Source organism: Ctenopharyngodon idella, chromosome 14 (assembly GCF_019924925.1).
Source record: "Ctenopharyngodon idella isolate HZGC_01 chromosome 14, HZGC01, whole genome shotgun sequence".
Taxonomy (NCBI): Eukaryota; Metazoa; Chordata; class Actinopteri; order Cypriniformes; family Xenocyprididae; genus Ctenopharyngodon; species Ctenopharyngodon idella.
In genome coordinates, this window is record NC_067233.1 from 29321184 (window position 1) to 29337964 (window position 16781).

Sequence of the window (16781 nt, forward strand, 5' to 3'; positions counted from 1 at the left end):
ACAAAAGCACAAAGCTTATTGCGATTTATTGGATGGGAGGCAGCGGCGCACTACAGTGTTCCATTCATTCATCAACTGAAAACAGACTAATCGATTCTTGGGATTAATATCAGCTCATAAAAATTAGAATCGATTCATCAAAAAAAATAATTTTTTACCAAGCCCTCAGCCAAACTGATGCAATAAATGCAGTTACATGGTTTTGCAAAATCCCAAAGTATCCAATAAAAAACAACAGACACGTGATACACTAAGAAAACTATTTTATTTAGAAAAAGCATACACTTTGTAGATTTTGCCAGATAAAAACTCCATTAAGTAATTTGGAAAATCATGAATTGTTTCCTTTTTAGTCCACTTATTTACGGAGAACTCCAGCTTGCCATTCTTTATACAAATCTTTTAAAAACGTGATTGAACACACAAAGAAAACCAGGGAGGCATACATTTGAAATGAAAGTAACAGGAAATGTCTTATTACACGGAACCATTTTATTTCTGTATACATAATATACAAATAGAGCATTTGTACTGCTTCAAACACCTAGTCTAAATATCACATGTGAATTAAAAAGGAAAAAAAAGGTAGTATTCCGGAAACCAGAGTTTTCTTTTTTACTTAAAAAGAAAAAAGGGGCAAAAACAAAAGAAAAACCAAGGAAAAGGAAGGTAATAGAGCGAGGTCATAAAAATGCAAGCATTTGAAAGTGACACCAATTCAACCTGAATCTGTTTGTGATGCAAGCAGCACATTGTGCTAAATATTTAAAGGAAACAAACTTTCAGTGAAGTACTGAAATTATCACAATAAAAATGGCAGATTAAAATACGAGCTACAACGTTTCTAGGCAAAACAACAGAAGTTTGGATGCAGGCAAAATTCCTAAGTGTGCGACGGAATCCTCTTTCCAGACGGTGATAGAAGCAAATTAAGACGTTGACATGGTTGAGAAAGCTGGCGATGATGAATTCTGCAGCCCACAGTGGCCCACAGCAGGGAATACCGCTGGAGAGGAACGTCAGGTCCGGAAAAACCTCTGCATTATTGAAAAGCACATTACAAATCAATAAATGCTCTTTTTCATATTCACTGACCCATTTCTTAACTCTTGATAAGAAATTGGTAATAAAAAGGAATGTGTCCGCAAATGCTCTTAAAGCACTTCCTCCACATTAACACTAAACACTCACCTTGAGTGTCCGCATACATTATCTGTGCTTTTCTGATGATTTATGGGTAGTGAATGTTAAGGAAAAACACAGCGTGTTGATTGGCTCATCAGTGCAGCGGCCCACAGAACATCTCTACAGGTACACAATGCTGTTTGTGCTCAAGGCATCAAAGGATATTGTTTCTTCTCTTCTTTAGCGCCGGTGCTGTCTCTCTTCTTTTCTGATTTCTCTTTGTCATGCCTGGATTCCTGTTCCAAAGCAAACACCGCATGCCCAGAAGAAACACAAAAGCATTTGTGAACATGTGAAGAAAATGGTTTAATCAATCATAATCTACAATAAACGTTTAAATGATGCATAGGTGTTTAAGTGCTTGTTTAGTGTTAAAAAGGTCTTCTGTGTTCATTCTTTATCATTATGTTACCAACAACATAAATAAATCTGATGTTACTATCAGCGCCAACATTACAATTCAATCAATAAAAATAAACAGGAATATACATGAAATAAGTAAATAATACGAAAAGAAATACAAACATACAATTATCATGATTTGATATAAATAAAGTTCATTCAGAGCCAAAAATGAGGCAATTCAAAATGGAAACAAAGTATTAAAGTGGCCATAACAATGGGTTTGAATTTTTTAGTATGGCTCTTTCATTAGTTCTTTTTCAATGTACTTTAAAGGTAAAGAAATGTTTTTGGTTTTCACCATAATTTGGATGAATATCCAACATCACACTCTACATCACAAAGTTTTGATTATAGCTTATAAGAAATCAGTTTACTAAATAATGTACACTTGACTGACTGCTTCATTTCCTTTTTAAAGGTGCAGTATGTAATATTGACAGCTAGTGGTTGAAATGGGTACTGCAATCTGAATTCAAATTATTGTTTAGAGTTGTTTTCCCTGGCCCCTCCTCCTCAGACACGACACGCAACAGAAACAAGCGCAATTGACAATGGAAGGCGACAAGCCTTACACTAAGTTTATGAGTTGATTTATCCGTGTTTTGATATGCTCCCGTTCATAGCTTTTTAGATGAAAGAAACAAGTATGTGAACTTAGCATTTTTCCTAAATACTAGCGAACATTTTATGATATTTTTATGCTTTAATAAAGTAAAAAAAAAAAAAAAAACAACAACAACAACAACTTTAACACTTCTGGAAGATCTGATATGTTATTCTGCTCTCTAGGTACGGCTCAACTCACTCAGTGAGATTTTTTTTTTTGTGTGTGTGTACAATTTAGGTTCTATTCATGTCCGCAGCACAAACATGCAAGATACGTCATAAGTCAAGTTGAATATTAGGGTCAGTGATTTGTTCAAGATCTCAACTCAAGGTATGAGCGACAGTAAAGGTCTTTGCACACCAAGTCCAAAATTCCTGTCCGAATTTTTTGCACGTTAAAAAATAAACATGACCTCACGTTGTGTCAATCACGTTTCCACACTGCCTCCGAAACTTTCGTCTGTCATAAAAAAATTCGGATGGGGTTTAATTTTCTGCAATTTTCACATCCGTAGCAAGCATTTTGACAATTCCGAGCCGTACAAGCGAACGCCAAAATCCAGAATGCCGTCTGACAAGTTGATTCACTTCGTCTTGCAGCACAAAGCACTGTATGACAAACAAAGTGTGGAATACAAAGAGACGAAATATAAAGACAGATTGTGCCAGTATCGCTAGCAAAGCATCAAACTGAGCCACTGTCATCCTGAAGTAAACTTTGAATCTCTCGGAATAATCCTGCAGCTCCTTGATAAGGAGGTGGAACTCTCCTTCCTCTCTTCACAATCACAGGATTGAATGGACCCAATATTTCCTCTTTCTTTTTCTCTTTGTAAGAAGAGAAAGGACAACAAAATCATCCTCACTGCTTGAAGACTCCATTTTTTATTGTTTTGCGAATTTTTTTCCGCAAAACTCAGTGTGCAAGGTTTCTGTGCATGACGAATTTTTAGGATGACAAATACAAAAAAACGCATACGAAAATTTCGGACTCAGCGTGCAAAGACCCTAAAGGGTTGGTTCACACAAAAATGAAATTTCTGCCATTAAGTACTCACCCTCATGTCGTCCCAAACCCTTAAGACCTTCATTTGTCTTCGGGACACAAATTAAGATATTTCCGATGAAATCCGAGGGTATCTGATCCACACACAGGCAGTAACGACATTGCACCTTTTGAGGTCCAGAAAGTTACTAAAAGACATCGTTAAGTTGGTCGACTTGACTACAGTGGTTCAACCTTAATATTATGAAGCGATGAGAAAACTTTGTGTGCAAAAAAGACATAATGACTTTATTCAACAAATTCGTCTATCCCCGGTCATACTGCCACGCTATTTTTGTTGCAGAGCTTCAGTGTTTACGTCCGAATGGCAGCTCAGTATTGGCCGGCTCTGGTCACGTGAGCAGCGCGACGCATGTGTGTATGACAGGGGACAGACAAATTTGTTGAATAAAGTCGTTATTTTTGTTTGTTTTTTTTTTTGCACAAAAAGTACTCTTGTTGCTTCATAATAATTAAGGTTGAACCACTGTAGTCAAGTCGACTGTTTTAACGATGTCTTTAGTACCTTTCTGGACCTCAAAAGGTGCAGTGTCATTGCTGCATGTGTGTGGATCAGATACCTTCGAATTTCATCAAAAATATCTTAATTGGTGTTCCGAAGACAAATTAAGGTCTTATGGGTTTGGGACAACATGAGGGTGAGTACTTAATGACAGAAATTTCATTTTTGGGCAAACTAACCCTTTAATAGTGATGCTCGACTTGGAAAATGGCACTGATGCAGGACAGATGTGGTTGTGGAGGTGTAACAGGACACAGTCACAGACCTTTTTGCCTCCAGAGGTCTTCTCTGGTTTGGCCAGATCGCCTTTGTCCTTGCTGGTGGACTTGGAGCGTTTACCGTTGTCCTTGTCGTTGGAGTGTGGCGATTCGGAGGGGCTGGCGCTCTTGCTGTGTTTGGAGGAGTCTGTGTAAAAAGAGAGAGTGAGCAGCCATGTGAGGCAGATAACACAAGAGCCGAGACGCCATGGGGAGGGCTTTCTGATTGCCTCCGCCACAGAGAAAGAGAACTTTCTGGTTCGCTAACTCGCCTCTCCTGCTCTCGGCAGCGGGCAAAACAAATTTAAAAGATAGGCATTATCGACTCACTCATTCCATTTTCATCTTTGCGGCGCTTGGCTTCCTGGCTCATCTCACGGTCGCTGTTCGCGTAGTCCTAGATGAAGCGCAGAGGGGGGAAACCGCACAAATCAAAATGACGCTTGTCGGTTTGACTTTTCACCTTTCACCAGGCATTCAATAGCAGATGTTTACTCAAAGACGTGCGTGTTGTGACTGAGAATAGTGCTTCATAAAACTCGCCCCCTGCCCAAACCCTTTTCTAAATACAGAGGGCATCACAGAAGGAACCACTTACTCGTTTTCTTTCCTTCCGGTCTTCTTTCTTCTCCCTCTCTTTGGAGCGGTCCCTGGATTTGTCAGACTCTTTCTTCTCGTCGTCCTTCTCTTTGCTCTTGGACAGGACTGTGCTGTGGTTAGGATGGTGCTGAGGGTTGGATGAAAAGATAAAAGAGGGTTAACATCTCACAGGAAGAGAGCTGCAGCACTCACAGCGGCCTGCTGCCACTTCATTAGCATGCTCCATTAGAGCTGCACTTGCCATCCCATGAGCCTTCACACCTCTCAATGCTATCAGACACACCCACAGGAAGTCCAAGCACTCTATTAAAAGCTCAAGGTTCCTGCTGAACTTATATGCAACCCTTTCACATGCCTCGCATCAGGGCTTCAATGCACCTCAAAACAAGCGTCAAACCTCCATGTGAAGTGTTATAGAAGCTAGGGGTGTGTGATAATGACAAATTGTCAATATTCTCTTGGATTTTATTGATAACGGTGATCAGACGATAATTTTAGTGTTTATTGTGCTGGTACCTTGGCAGCTTTAGGACTGCCATGAACAACTGACTCCTAAAGTTCTTGATATTCTTCATATTCTCTATGGTGGTCAGGTCGCAGCAGTGACAAATTATCTTTTTTTAATAAGTTTAAATTGATTTGTACCTTTTATGGCCTTTTTTTTTTTTTTACCTTTATATAGCCATTTTATAAACCTAAATAAATGAATGCATCATCTTTTGTGTTAAATTCTTATATTTAATGAATGAAATCAATTACAATACTAAGACACAATAGGGCTGTTGCAACCAAATTAAATCAGTATCAACAAAATTCATCTTTGAAACAGAAGCTGCATCTGAAGTAATATTTTGCATTTACACTAAAATGTAAGTCACTCAATATTAACTTGTTTATTGAACTGTTGTATAAAACCAATATCACATTTGTAATCATGCTGATATTTGGAAAAAAAAAAAAATGACACTCTTCGTGTGATATTGATTAACTATATTAAATTATATAAATATAAAAGAGACAGGTATTCCCCCTCCCCTTATCTTGAATATTGGGGCATTCTAAATGCATTTGAATAGACTACAGTAAATCATGCAGTGAAAGCATGCACTCTAAATGCGCAAGCGTACTAGTCTAACCTACTCGACATCACGTAGTGTATGTGTGCACTCTCTAGGCATCTTGGTAAAATAAGGGACATACTCGATGTTGTCAGATTGTACATCGTTAAAACAATCACAATAATATCGTAGATTATATATATTGCACACCCCTAACAGAAGGAAGATTTTACCAGCTTGCTTGGTGGCAAGAAAGAGGGAAGTAGTTCACCTTTTGATTTTGCACCCCGACAACAACCACTTACTGATGTATCATACTAATATTGTCTAGAAGGCAGTGGCCACAGATAAGTTTTTTTAGAGGCCAAATGGATGAAAGGTAAAAAAAAAAAAAGTACTTGACACTTGGCCTGTACGTATTGTGGCGTCAGGGTAACACTGCAGCTTGATGTATCGATGCATTAGGAAACGATGATACAATTCATGTGAAAGGCCTTAAGGGTTTTGACTGACCAACAACTAGTTGATCTCTCCAAACATGAAGCACTGAACAATATTGTTATGAAACATCATAATGCCCCTCAAGAATAAAACATCTTCAGATGAAATCTTCCTTTTGAAATGTATCTGAGAAACAAAGCAAAGAAATTCTTCTGGAGAACAATGTGGAAAGTGATCAAATGACAAGAGAATGCAGCAGTACAAGATAAAGCAAAATAAAATGTTTGATTCAGGACCCAGTTGGGGGCCTCAAGAGGTTGACTAAAAAATAAATAAGTTATTATTAATATACAGGGTTCCCACTCTTTTTCAGAGATCATTTTCCAGGACTTTTACAGGACATTTCAAATTTCATGACGACGGGAAAAAGACGTGGATCACAAATTCACGGCCTAAAGTAATATATTCCTCTTTGCAGAAGTCTTAAAAAACGGGTAGAGTTTGTTTTAATTTTGTTTAAATTTACTATATTATTGACAGTATTCAGTCATTGTACTTCATTGTCTTTCCCTTTGTAAAGCACACTTTCTATATTCATCTTAAATTGTTATAATGTATTAATATATAAATAAACGATTTTATAAAATTATATAAACAATTATTAGTAATAATCTAGTGTATTAATGTAATATAAACAAACAAGATATCACAATTTAAATAATGCAATGAGTTTGTTTTAAAATAAATACAATTTTGAATAAAAAAATGAAAGATACTTTTAAAATTTAACACCGCAAGTAGGTGGCAACAAATAACAGACTTAAGTGAGTCGTTGGAGTTAATCTTTCGAACGATTCATTCAAAATGCTTATTCATTTATGAACGAAGCAAATGAAGGTCTTTATGAATGGGTCATTGAATCACTGAATCACTTTCTGAAATGATTTGTTCAAAATTGTAGAGTAATTCAGAAACAAAACACCACTGTGTGTTGCTAAGAAGCGTTCCACTCCAGTTTTGTTTGGAACCATTTTTGTTGGTGAAACAGACAATACTTTTTTCTAAAATGTAAGGAACTTATATTACGTAGTATGTGTGTATTATCTTATTTAGTGAACTGTTGCAGAAAATCAGAATCACATTTGCCTGTGCCTCGTGTTCACAAGTCACTAGTCTGTGCTGCTCTAGGAGTGTGCAATGAATCGCTCAATGTGTAATTAACGGTGCATCAGCGTCTCATTATGACTTCCCATATTGCTAAGAACTAAATAAAACTAGGGGGACTATGTAAAAGAATTACTATGAAAAACAATTTGTCATGGAGATGCAAGAAGTTTCAACATTTCTATAACAAAATAAAAAGACTTTACATATCGATTTGCTACCCTTTCTTGGGCCAATGCTGTCATGCATGCTGTAGTTTGCTGTGCCGACCACTTGCATATACCGTATCAAAATTATTAGTTTGCAAGAATAAAAATTATCAAGGTTAACAAAGTACCTACATTCGCTGCAAACATTTGAGCACTTAACAATACCTAGCTCCTGCAACCGCCAACACAAGACAGTGCTACTACATCACAGCAAGATTAAACAGCGTAATTAAAAAATACTTCTGTCATGTGTCAAAATTCCCTGAACATAGCGCTTTCTGCTGCTAACGTTAATTGTTTCAGAGCCATTGTAAACTGTTCGTTCTTCACTGAACAATAATGTTTTTTTTTTTTAAAAGAAAGATTTTTCCAGGACAACCAGATTTTGAGGACATTTAATTTTCTCTCATTTTCCATGTAATTTCCAGTACTGGAAAATTGGTCATTATTTTTCCAGGATTTCCAGGACACGTGGGAACCCTAATATATTAAAATAACTGAATCTCTTATTCAAATTAAAAAACTTCTCCCTCCTCAGTGAATTAAACTTTTCTTAGAGAGCATGCAATTCTTCTTCTGGAAACACAAAATGAATTGGTGGCCCATTTAAAACAAATACACAATGACAGCCCAAAAGACACCATGAGGTAACTGACAATACCCAACCCTACTCAAAAGTTTTTTTTTTTTTTTTTTTTTTGCTACAAGCTTCTACATACAAGTTGCTACATTTCTAAAAATCACTCAAGTATTTTTTTCAAGGTCATTAAAAGAATTTTAAAACAGTCACATTGTCTTGTTGTAATTAGTACATGCCTAACAGAGCCTTAACTGGCAAACAATTGAACAGTCGTAATCATTAGATTAGTTGGTTGTCGAAATAATATCATAAGATATAACAATCTTAAATGTAAACCTGACAATTCATCTGTGGTTTGTTGACAGCAGCAATGGACAGGGGGAGCTTAAAAATAAACTTGTTGTAAAGAGCATCTGTGCAAATTAATGAATATGTATTTTCAGGTGGCACCAGGTACGGTATATAGAGTCTAATTTTATCCTTAAGACAACACAAGCTGCCAAACTCGTGAGACACAGTAACTGAACTGCCCACATCATGTCCAGCATTGCGCAAAAAAAAAAAAAAAAAAATATCTACAGCAAACTGTTAAAGCAGATCATTAGCAGAATATACATGTTCCAGCTGGAACTGAGGCATACAGAATAAAGTAATTTAAACAGATGATCAGAGAAAACATTTGTTGAAAACAGGTTAAATCTTGCCAAAAAAGTGAATAATAAAGAAAGTACTTTATATGAAGAGTGTCGTATAGGTCCATAAAAGCAGAGAAAATGATTATTGCTTTGATACGTAACAATAGTTGGTGGCATGTGGTTAGTGTTTGGAAAATTGCCATTTCATACTCTCCAACCTATCCAAAGATGCTCTACTGATAAGTGTGGGGGAGAGAAACAAACTGAATCTTTGTCCTGAAGGCGGTGAGAAGAATCTGGAGCAGTTAACGACTGTTCTTCACATGACCTGAGCATTCACTTTAAATCTGGTCAGCTGCTCTGTATGAGTTTACTGAACCCTCTCAGACTCCTAGAAGAGTTTCAAAAGAACTTCTAAAGAAAAGTGATTTTGATTTGTGAAAGAACCATTCTATTGAGTTTTCAGCCGATCAGCTAAACTGGTACACACACACACACACACACAGTGTGCAGAAGTATTAGGCAAGTTGATTTTCTGATCATATTTTTTTTTCCAATGAAGCAAATGAAGCACATTTTACCAATTCCAAACCACATCAATCTTAATAAATACTATTAATTTTGTATTTAATCATTTATAAGTGATATATAATTGTTCATGAAGGCTGGAAATGAAAAATGCTTTATATTCAGGTGTGCATAATTATTAAGCAGGTTTTCTTTGACAGATAAAATTAGCCAAAAAAAAGAGATTTAACTATTTAATTAATAAATGCTCATGAGAAGGATAAAATACTAATGCAATATTAGAAATTGCAGTTAAGGCATGACCATTGGACAGCAAAACGCTCATTGGGTCAGCAGGGTCAGACAAAAACAGGTGGAGAAGAAAAGACATGTTAACTGCAAAAGAATTAAGAATTAAGGTGAAAACTACATAAAATGTATAAAGTAAAGCCTCATCTTTCTAAACTGTACCTTCACTTAAGACATAAATGGCTCCGTTTACTTGCAACTACATGGTCACTTTGACACATAGGTATTCATATTTAACCGTTCAATCCCAATTAGGCGTCAAAAAGCACTCAGTTCAGTCCTCACACGCTCTAAGAGCAGCGGCTTCATGTCGGGTATCTCTCAGACAGTGCTGAGAAACAGTCTCTCAAAGAGCGCGTGCATATGCTGAAATATGTTGTCTTCCCCTGCTAATTGCGCTTTAACCGCGATAGAGACGAAAAATATCCAGATAGTCCAAAATATCTACCGGTTGACAAATTTCTACCGGTTAATGGTGTCTGCCAGTATATCGCCCACCACTACTTATTGTGCTTAATAACACTTTAACATCGAGCACGTCCCTAATTCGCGATCGCCTTCGGAGAGATATATATACCTCCATTCCAAACGTGCACGTCAGGGAATCTGGTGTGTTTCTCAACAACAGATTAATAACACAAACTCCCTGAGAGAGAATGACAGCAGAATTAATCACATGTATGAAAGCACTTCAACAACAGAATCTCAACTGACAACTGAATTACAAGAACATACACACAGCTGACACAATATCCTCCGAGAAACAACTGACTACTGCGAGATAAACCCTGCTGGTTCAGGAAAACAACAGATCTTGCAACTAAAGATAAATACATCTATTCCACGGCTCTATAAGGACACTTCTCTTAATATCTGGATAATACTGCAGTTAATGTGAGAGAGAGAGAGAGAAAAAGAGAGAGAGAGAGAGAGACAGAGAGAGAGACACAGAGAGAGAGAGAGAGAGAGAGAGAGAGAGAGAGAGAGAGAGAGAGAGAGAGAGAGAGAGAGAGAGAGAGAAATAACAGGCTGCTCAAAATTCAGCTGTATTGCTTTTTCAGGTGGTGCCATCAGCATATTTTCAAACATCCTTCAGTGACCAAACTGCAAAAACACTTATCTCCCTGCCAGTTGACAGGAGCTGTTCAAAAGAGACTCGAGTGGAGGAATAGAAGACCAGAGTCCAATCAGACTCCGAGGACTGTGAGAGGAGCCCAGGAGAGCGTAGCCATGGAAAGAATGGAGGATATTGTTGGGCTGAAATTACATTAGCAGAATATAAAATGTCCTGGCAAAGGAGGAGAGGGATGTGCGAGCACAAGCGCGCTACGCAAGTTTCAGGGATATTCTGCCATCTTTTGAAGGGAAAAGAGACTTTTTAAAGACCAGTGTACCACTATAAAAATTCCACACCTGGCATATGCCCAAAATGTGCTATAAACGCATTCATGACATACACCGTGAAGAAAGTTTTCGCACCAACATGAGATAAATATTGGGAGTATCTCAAAAGCTAGTGAGCTGCCTACCCACACAACATTTCTGGACATCCTTTGGAACATTTAAAGGAATGCTGCCTACATATACAGTATTCTTGGGCATCACAAGCAGGTTTGAAACGCCCAAGCAACAGCTGCCTACCTAGATGGTGTTTCTGGCATCAACGTATACTTAGACAACATCTTAGCTTATGCCCTATAAAATCGGTTTCATTTTTCACCAAATTCTAAGATTTGGATTCCATTTTAATGGATTAAGTTAATAATCATAAAGGATGTCTAATCAACTGAAAGTATAGTATATCAACCGACAAATAGTGTGCTATGAAGTGCGTTTTATTTTTTTTTCCTGTTTTTAATTTTTATGGATTCTGTGTTTTATGATTTAATACAAATCTTTTATCAAAAATGGTGGTAATCAAATAAATGCATAAAACATTATCAATTTAATTAATCTTTTAAAATGTAATAAAATAAAATCTGAACAATTCCTTTGCTTTGATATTGCTTAATTCAGTTTATTAAATCATCATTTGTTACTTTCACTTTTATTAAGTACATTCTACTGTACAATAGTAATTAGGGGTGTGACAAAATCTCGCATTATTAAAGTGTTATATTTCTCGTCGAGGCATATGCCGTGAATTTGGGTTGCTTATGACGTTCCTCTGGGAACACAACGTGTGCCATTTCACCACATTTGTAACGTAAATATGTAAAAAATGTAATATGCCAATTGTTGTTCATCAAAATTAAAGTTTAAACCTTTGACCTTTGAGTTTATGCATGTATCTGATGATAGTTTTATAAAATGAGCCACTCATTCACACAGAGACATGTAAACTTTATTTTAAAGTCTTCTTCCACTTTAACATTCAGACACTAACCCATGTCGGGATTTGATGTGTTTGAGTACAGCCCTACTTTTGATTCATTCATCCAAATTTTGCTAAACTCCTTGATATCTACATACAGTAAATTTCATTTTTATAACTGGATTCCGCAATTCCATCCACGTTTTCCATTTCACGGAAATCATATGGTCTTATTAGGGCACCACAGGTGTGTTTAAAGTTTTCAAAGCAATGCAGCCTACCTAGACTGCATTTGTGCGCATCATAGAAGCATTCAAAACGCTCAAATACAAATGTTGTCTAACTACACTGCATATTTGGCCATCATGGGTAGATTTTGGGACAAATACTGCCTACATAACAGCATTTTTGGTATTATTTAAAAGCTATCAGCGAATACTGCCTACATAGATGCCAATATTGGGCATAAGTTTATAATGATTGTTTGAATGGTCTGGGTAGGCAGTTCACTAGGTCTGGAGACACATTCAGAGTTAAGGGTTGAAAAAGCTCCAAACCTTTGAAGCAGAGTCCTTGAGGTCGTTGAGATTGTCCTGTAGGAATGAATGGAGATGACAGATGAGCTGGAGAGGATGGCACACAGCAGCAGAAAGGGTGGGGGAGGCTGGCCGTCACTCAACACATCCCCATAAAGACCTTCAAAGACTAGAACTTTCACATGGTTAGAGATGAAGAGACTGGACTATGGGAGCCTAATGTTAGTCTGCACTGGGCTATCTCAACCTACATGTGCTTGGAGAATGTCACTGCACTGAGCATCAACTGAGCATTAACTTGTATCTTTGGTCTAAAATAGAGCATACATTCTAAAAACTAACTATGGGAGTTCTTGAAGATGATAAAACAAGCTAAACTCAGCTAAGATTCATAAATAAAGGGAATAGAAGGAGGTCATGTACACTTTGGTATGAGGCCTCGCTCATAGAAAATTGCAACAAGATTCCTGGTCACGGACAGACAGATCCCTCTGGGAAGGCCATGCCCACACTTTTTCCCTGGTTGCCATTCTCTTTATGTAGTAGTTGCTGGTGATGCGCCATTCTCTGGATGCTGAAGGAGCCGTCCGCTGCTCGCAAGGATGTCTGCGGAACTCTTGTTGAAAACCCTTCCATGGCAGAGAGCGAATCGGGCGCGAAAAAAAAAAAAAAAAAAAAAGCAGGATGGAAAAAAAGGCAAGCAGACGAGCATATTCTTGTTGGAGATCCCGGATCTGTGACGCAGCAAAACAAAGAAAACATTCCAGCTCCTCCATGAGTCGCAGGCGTGAAGGGCATCTGACTTGATCAGGATTTCTTCCAGTGGAAACATTCTCTCGTCTCCATGTATAGTTTAAAAAACAAAAAAACTGATTTGTATTTATTTTTCTTACTTTTTTTGCTTTCTCAGCAAGTAATATGCTATGATTCAAAAAAATCTCAAAAAGGGGAGGGTGATTTACAAAAATAAATATTTATATTTACAATCTTACAAAAAAGTACGGTATACGAAAAGGAACAACTTGAGAGGCACTTGGGTAGATTCTCTTAGCATGTAATGAGCAAAAATGAAGCATGTGCTAGAATTTAAGATTTTGGCAAGTCCTTGGAATTTTATCATAAAAATCTGACATCTATTGAAAAATATTTTTCCAAAAAATAGTCCATAGGATGCAAAATCCCCCCCACTGCTCTCCTACAACGGCTGGGCTCCAGAGGCCTTCTCTCAAACTCCAATGGGTGACGCGGAGGGACGAGGAAGGTTTGGAAAACACGTGATCTCCGACAGGTAGGGACAAGAGGAAAGAAGTGCACAGCTCTCCTCAGGCCATACTAACCTTAACTGCAGAGGAGTGCGATGGTGACGAGTGAGTGTCAAGCTTTCGTCTTTTTTGCTCTGCTGAGAGACAAAATTCAAGGTTCAGTTTCTAGAAACTTTTTTCACTTTATATATTGTGCTTTGCTAAGGGCAAATGTAGCATCTACTAACAGATGGAAAAGACAATGGGTGAACTAAAAAAAATAAATAAATAAAAAAAATAATAATAATAATAAAGTCCAAACAGAGTCACAGAAGAGTAATAAACCATATTTAACAAGTTAGGGCTGTCTTACCCCGTTCAGACTCGACTCCCTCAGATCTGGGCACAAGGGACTTCAGGCTTCCGGCCCCAGCGTTCTTCTCCACCTTGCTGCTTTCCTTTGTCTTGCTGTCGTTGGACACGTCGCGTTCCTTGGGCCACTCTTTTTCAGCAGATTTCCCATCGATCTTGCTCTTCTCTTCCTTCTTGTCATCCTTCCTCTTATCCTTCTCGGCCTTGGGCGTCTTCTCCTTGCTGTCAAAGGGCTTCTCCTCCTTGGATCTTTCCTCCTTCGGTTTGTCCTTCCCTCCTGCCTTGGCCTCTGGAGTGCTTGCTGGGTTCTTTTCTTTCTTCTCCTTTTTCTCCTTTGTGGTCTTCTCTTTATCTTCCTTCTCTTTGCTCCCTTTAGTGCTGTAGAGAGAGATCAGGGATCAACTGAATATAGATTTTTTTTTTTTTTTTTTTAAAGATTTAAAACCATTACAAATTGACATTCGATGGCTTTCATTCAGAAATGACATGCATATCATTAAAGAACCCCAGGCAAAATATTGTTAGAAAAATTCAAAACAAGTTGGGGACTGACTTGTGGGAATTGTTACACAACATTTCTGATGTTATAAAACTGGTCTTCCTTGACTTTTGTCAAAGCATGAAATGCTTAAAGTTGAGGCATAAATCTTGTGTTGTTTGGGGAAAGAGTGCTGTTAGATAAATTCTAATCTAATCTAAAATGAATGGAGGGAAAAGTAGCTAGTTTTAGAACAGAAAAACATCTGCATATAAGATCTCTCAAAATGATTTTGGCCTTGATGCAGTTTTGCAGTGTTGCAGCAAAGTATAGTAGATTCTAACCTATATTTTTACATATCGGATTTATCATTATTTGCTATAAGATTTTAAGAAAGCTGGCACAGTGTGACACCATATGCAGTGTCCGAAGAAATTCTGCTCGCTGAAAGTCTAGTGTAACCGCCCTTTTACAGCATGATTTTCCATAAAATGTGAAACCCAGGAAGTGACATCATCTGGACCCTTTCAACAGTAATGAAGACAAATTAATAAACTCACAACGAGCGGCTAAATCTCCAACCTCCGGGGAAATCACCCACTTTAAACAAACGCCGAACAGAGGAAAGTCTGCTGGCAAAAAGAGAACGTGACAGAGCTCGTAATAAAACTAGAATTAACATTGGCTTGGCTACTCGGAGATGGCGAGAACTGAATGATTTGAAATGTTGAAAAAGCGACACAGATGATGCCGTTTTCATTATTCAACAGGTGAGTAAGGTGTTTTATTGAACAGATAAATTGCCAATATGTAGTTCTCTAACAGAGTTCATTGTAAAGCATTGTCTATTGTGAAGGCTCATTTCATTATGGTTGTTGTAGCTTTGTGCTGGAATTTATTTTCGAGGAAGTACCGTGTCTATGAATGGGTAAAGCTACAGTAACGTCTTCAGCTAGTCAGCTTGAGCTACTTTCCATCTAAACTGGTTATATCTATGAAGCCTAGTAGTGAATGTTTTATGAGCAGTAGGATAATCTTTCTCTTCTTTAGTAATGAGAAAGAACCATATTCATCTGCACAGTGAGGCAGAGCCAAAACACAACCAAAACAATGTTGCATACAGTGTTGTTTAACCACTTTAACCAAGTTACATAGCGTACCTTTAACCAAGTTACATAGTGTACCTTTAACCAAGTTACATAGTGTACCTTTAACCATGTCATAAATATTGAAAATCTATAGATGTAATATTACATGAGCACATTACATTACTCAATTTGACACCTTGAGGTTGACTAGCAGCATTTCTTAAGATTAATCACCTCCTTTTACAGCCCATTTTGTAAAAAAGAATAAATAATTTTGACTTAAAATTTAAGGCCAATTTTGTACCCTATTTGTGCATAAGAAAACCAATTTATCAAGCCAAAATGAAACAAAATGCACACATGCAAAAATGAGGTGAAAAGGAAAAAGTGTAAACCAGATGTCCGAAAGCTAATATGACCTTTTCAACAAAAAGATGCTAATATTATGGTCTGTGTTTTCTCTTAAAGCTCCTGAGCTCTTGAATTCTCTTGACTTTATCATTCATTATGTAAACAGAGCACATTGTGACCTCTCTGTCCTCTCATCGCAGGTGAATTACATATTCCTGACTAAGCCACTTTCCCTGACCCCACCAAACCATGTTAAAACACTAAGAAATCCATTACAATCTCATTCCATTCACACTCCATTCACACAATTCCTGAATGGAAATTAATGGGGACCTTTCTTCCCTGGTCTCCCAGTGACTCCCATTGAAGTATTTCTTTCGAAATTATGTTTTACACAGCCAATTTGATGGGCCATCGTGCAATTGTGTGTTGTAACAGTCATGCCTTTCAGAGATGGTTCCTTTCAAGACATTTCTCTCTGCAATTGCTCAGTTTAATAGAATTGTAAGAGGATTCTTGCCTGGAACACTGTTCAATTTGATTACACAGTTCATAAGGAAGGTAGACTTTGATAAAGGATTGATTTATTTGGCGAGTAGTTTGAAATAATAAGCCCCTGCTAAACTTTCTCACCCCAGGGCTTTAACTTTTAATGACATTATATAAGAGATGAGAGCAGTACATCATTCTCGCTGCCTAGCGCGAGGGAGCTTGCGTGGTGTAGTGAGTCGAGTCGTGCCTTGGGTGCAGTACCTGTTTGGCGTGCTGCTTCCGTTGCTGCTGCTCACTTTATTGGCTGCGGTGCTGTTTTTGCTGGCAGTTTTCTGAGCCGTCTGAGATTTGTCCTTGGATTTATCTGCAAATAGACCAAGCAGAC

The 16781-nt window shown here is 37.6% G+C and overlaps 1 protein-coding gene across 5 annotated transcripts in view; it reads right to left on the minus strand.

Annotated features, from left to right (window-relative positions):
- Window positions 1–246: 246 nt before the first annotated feature.
- Window positions 247–16781, minus strand: part of thoc2 (THO complex 2) — a 93671-nt gene continuing 77136 nt past the window's right edge. The window contains exons 30-39 of one of the 5 annotated variants that reach the window (XM_051860808.1): window positions 16658–16760; window positions 13989–14365; window positions 13712–13770; window positions 12396–12431; window positions 4620–4748; window positions 4352–4418; window positions 4030–4169; window positions 1351–1421; window positions 1192–1237; window positions 247–1037 (exon numbers count right to left, since the gene is read on the minus strand). In XM_051860808.1, coding sequence (XP_051716768.1) covers window positions 1210–1237; window positions 1351–1421; window positions 4030–4169; window positions 4352–4418; window positions 4620–4748; window positions 12396–12431; window positions 13712–13770; window positions 13989–14365; window positions 16658–16760 — 1010 coding nt within the window. In that variant the 3' untranslated portion in view covers window positions 247–1037; window positions 1192–1209. Of the gene's footprint in view, window positions 1038–1191; window positions 1241–1348; window positions 1422–4029; window positions 4170–4351; window positions 4419–4619; window positions 4749–12395; window positions 12432–13711; window positions 13774–13988; window positions 14366–16657; window positions 16761–16781 lie in introns of all 5 variants that reach the window. The other 4 variants (XM_051860806.1, XM_051860805.1, XM_051860804.1 and 1 more) reach the window with 4 other exon arrangements.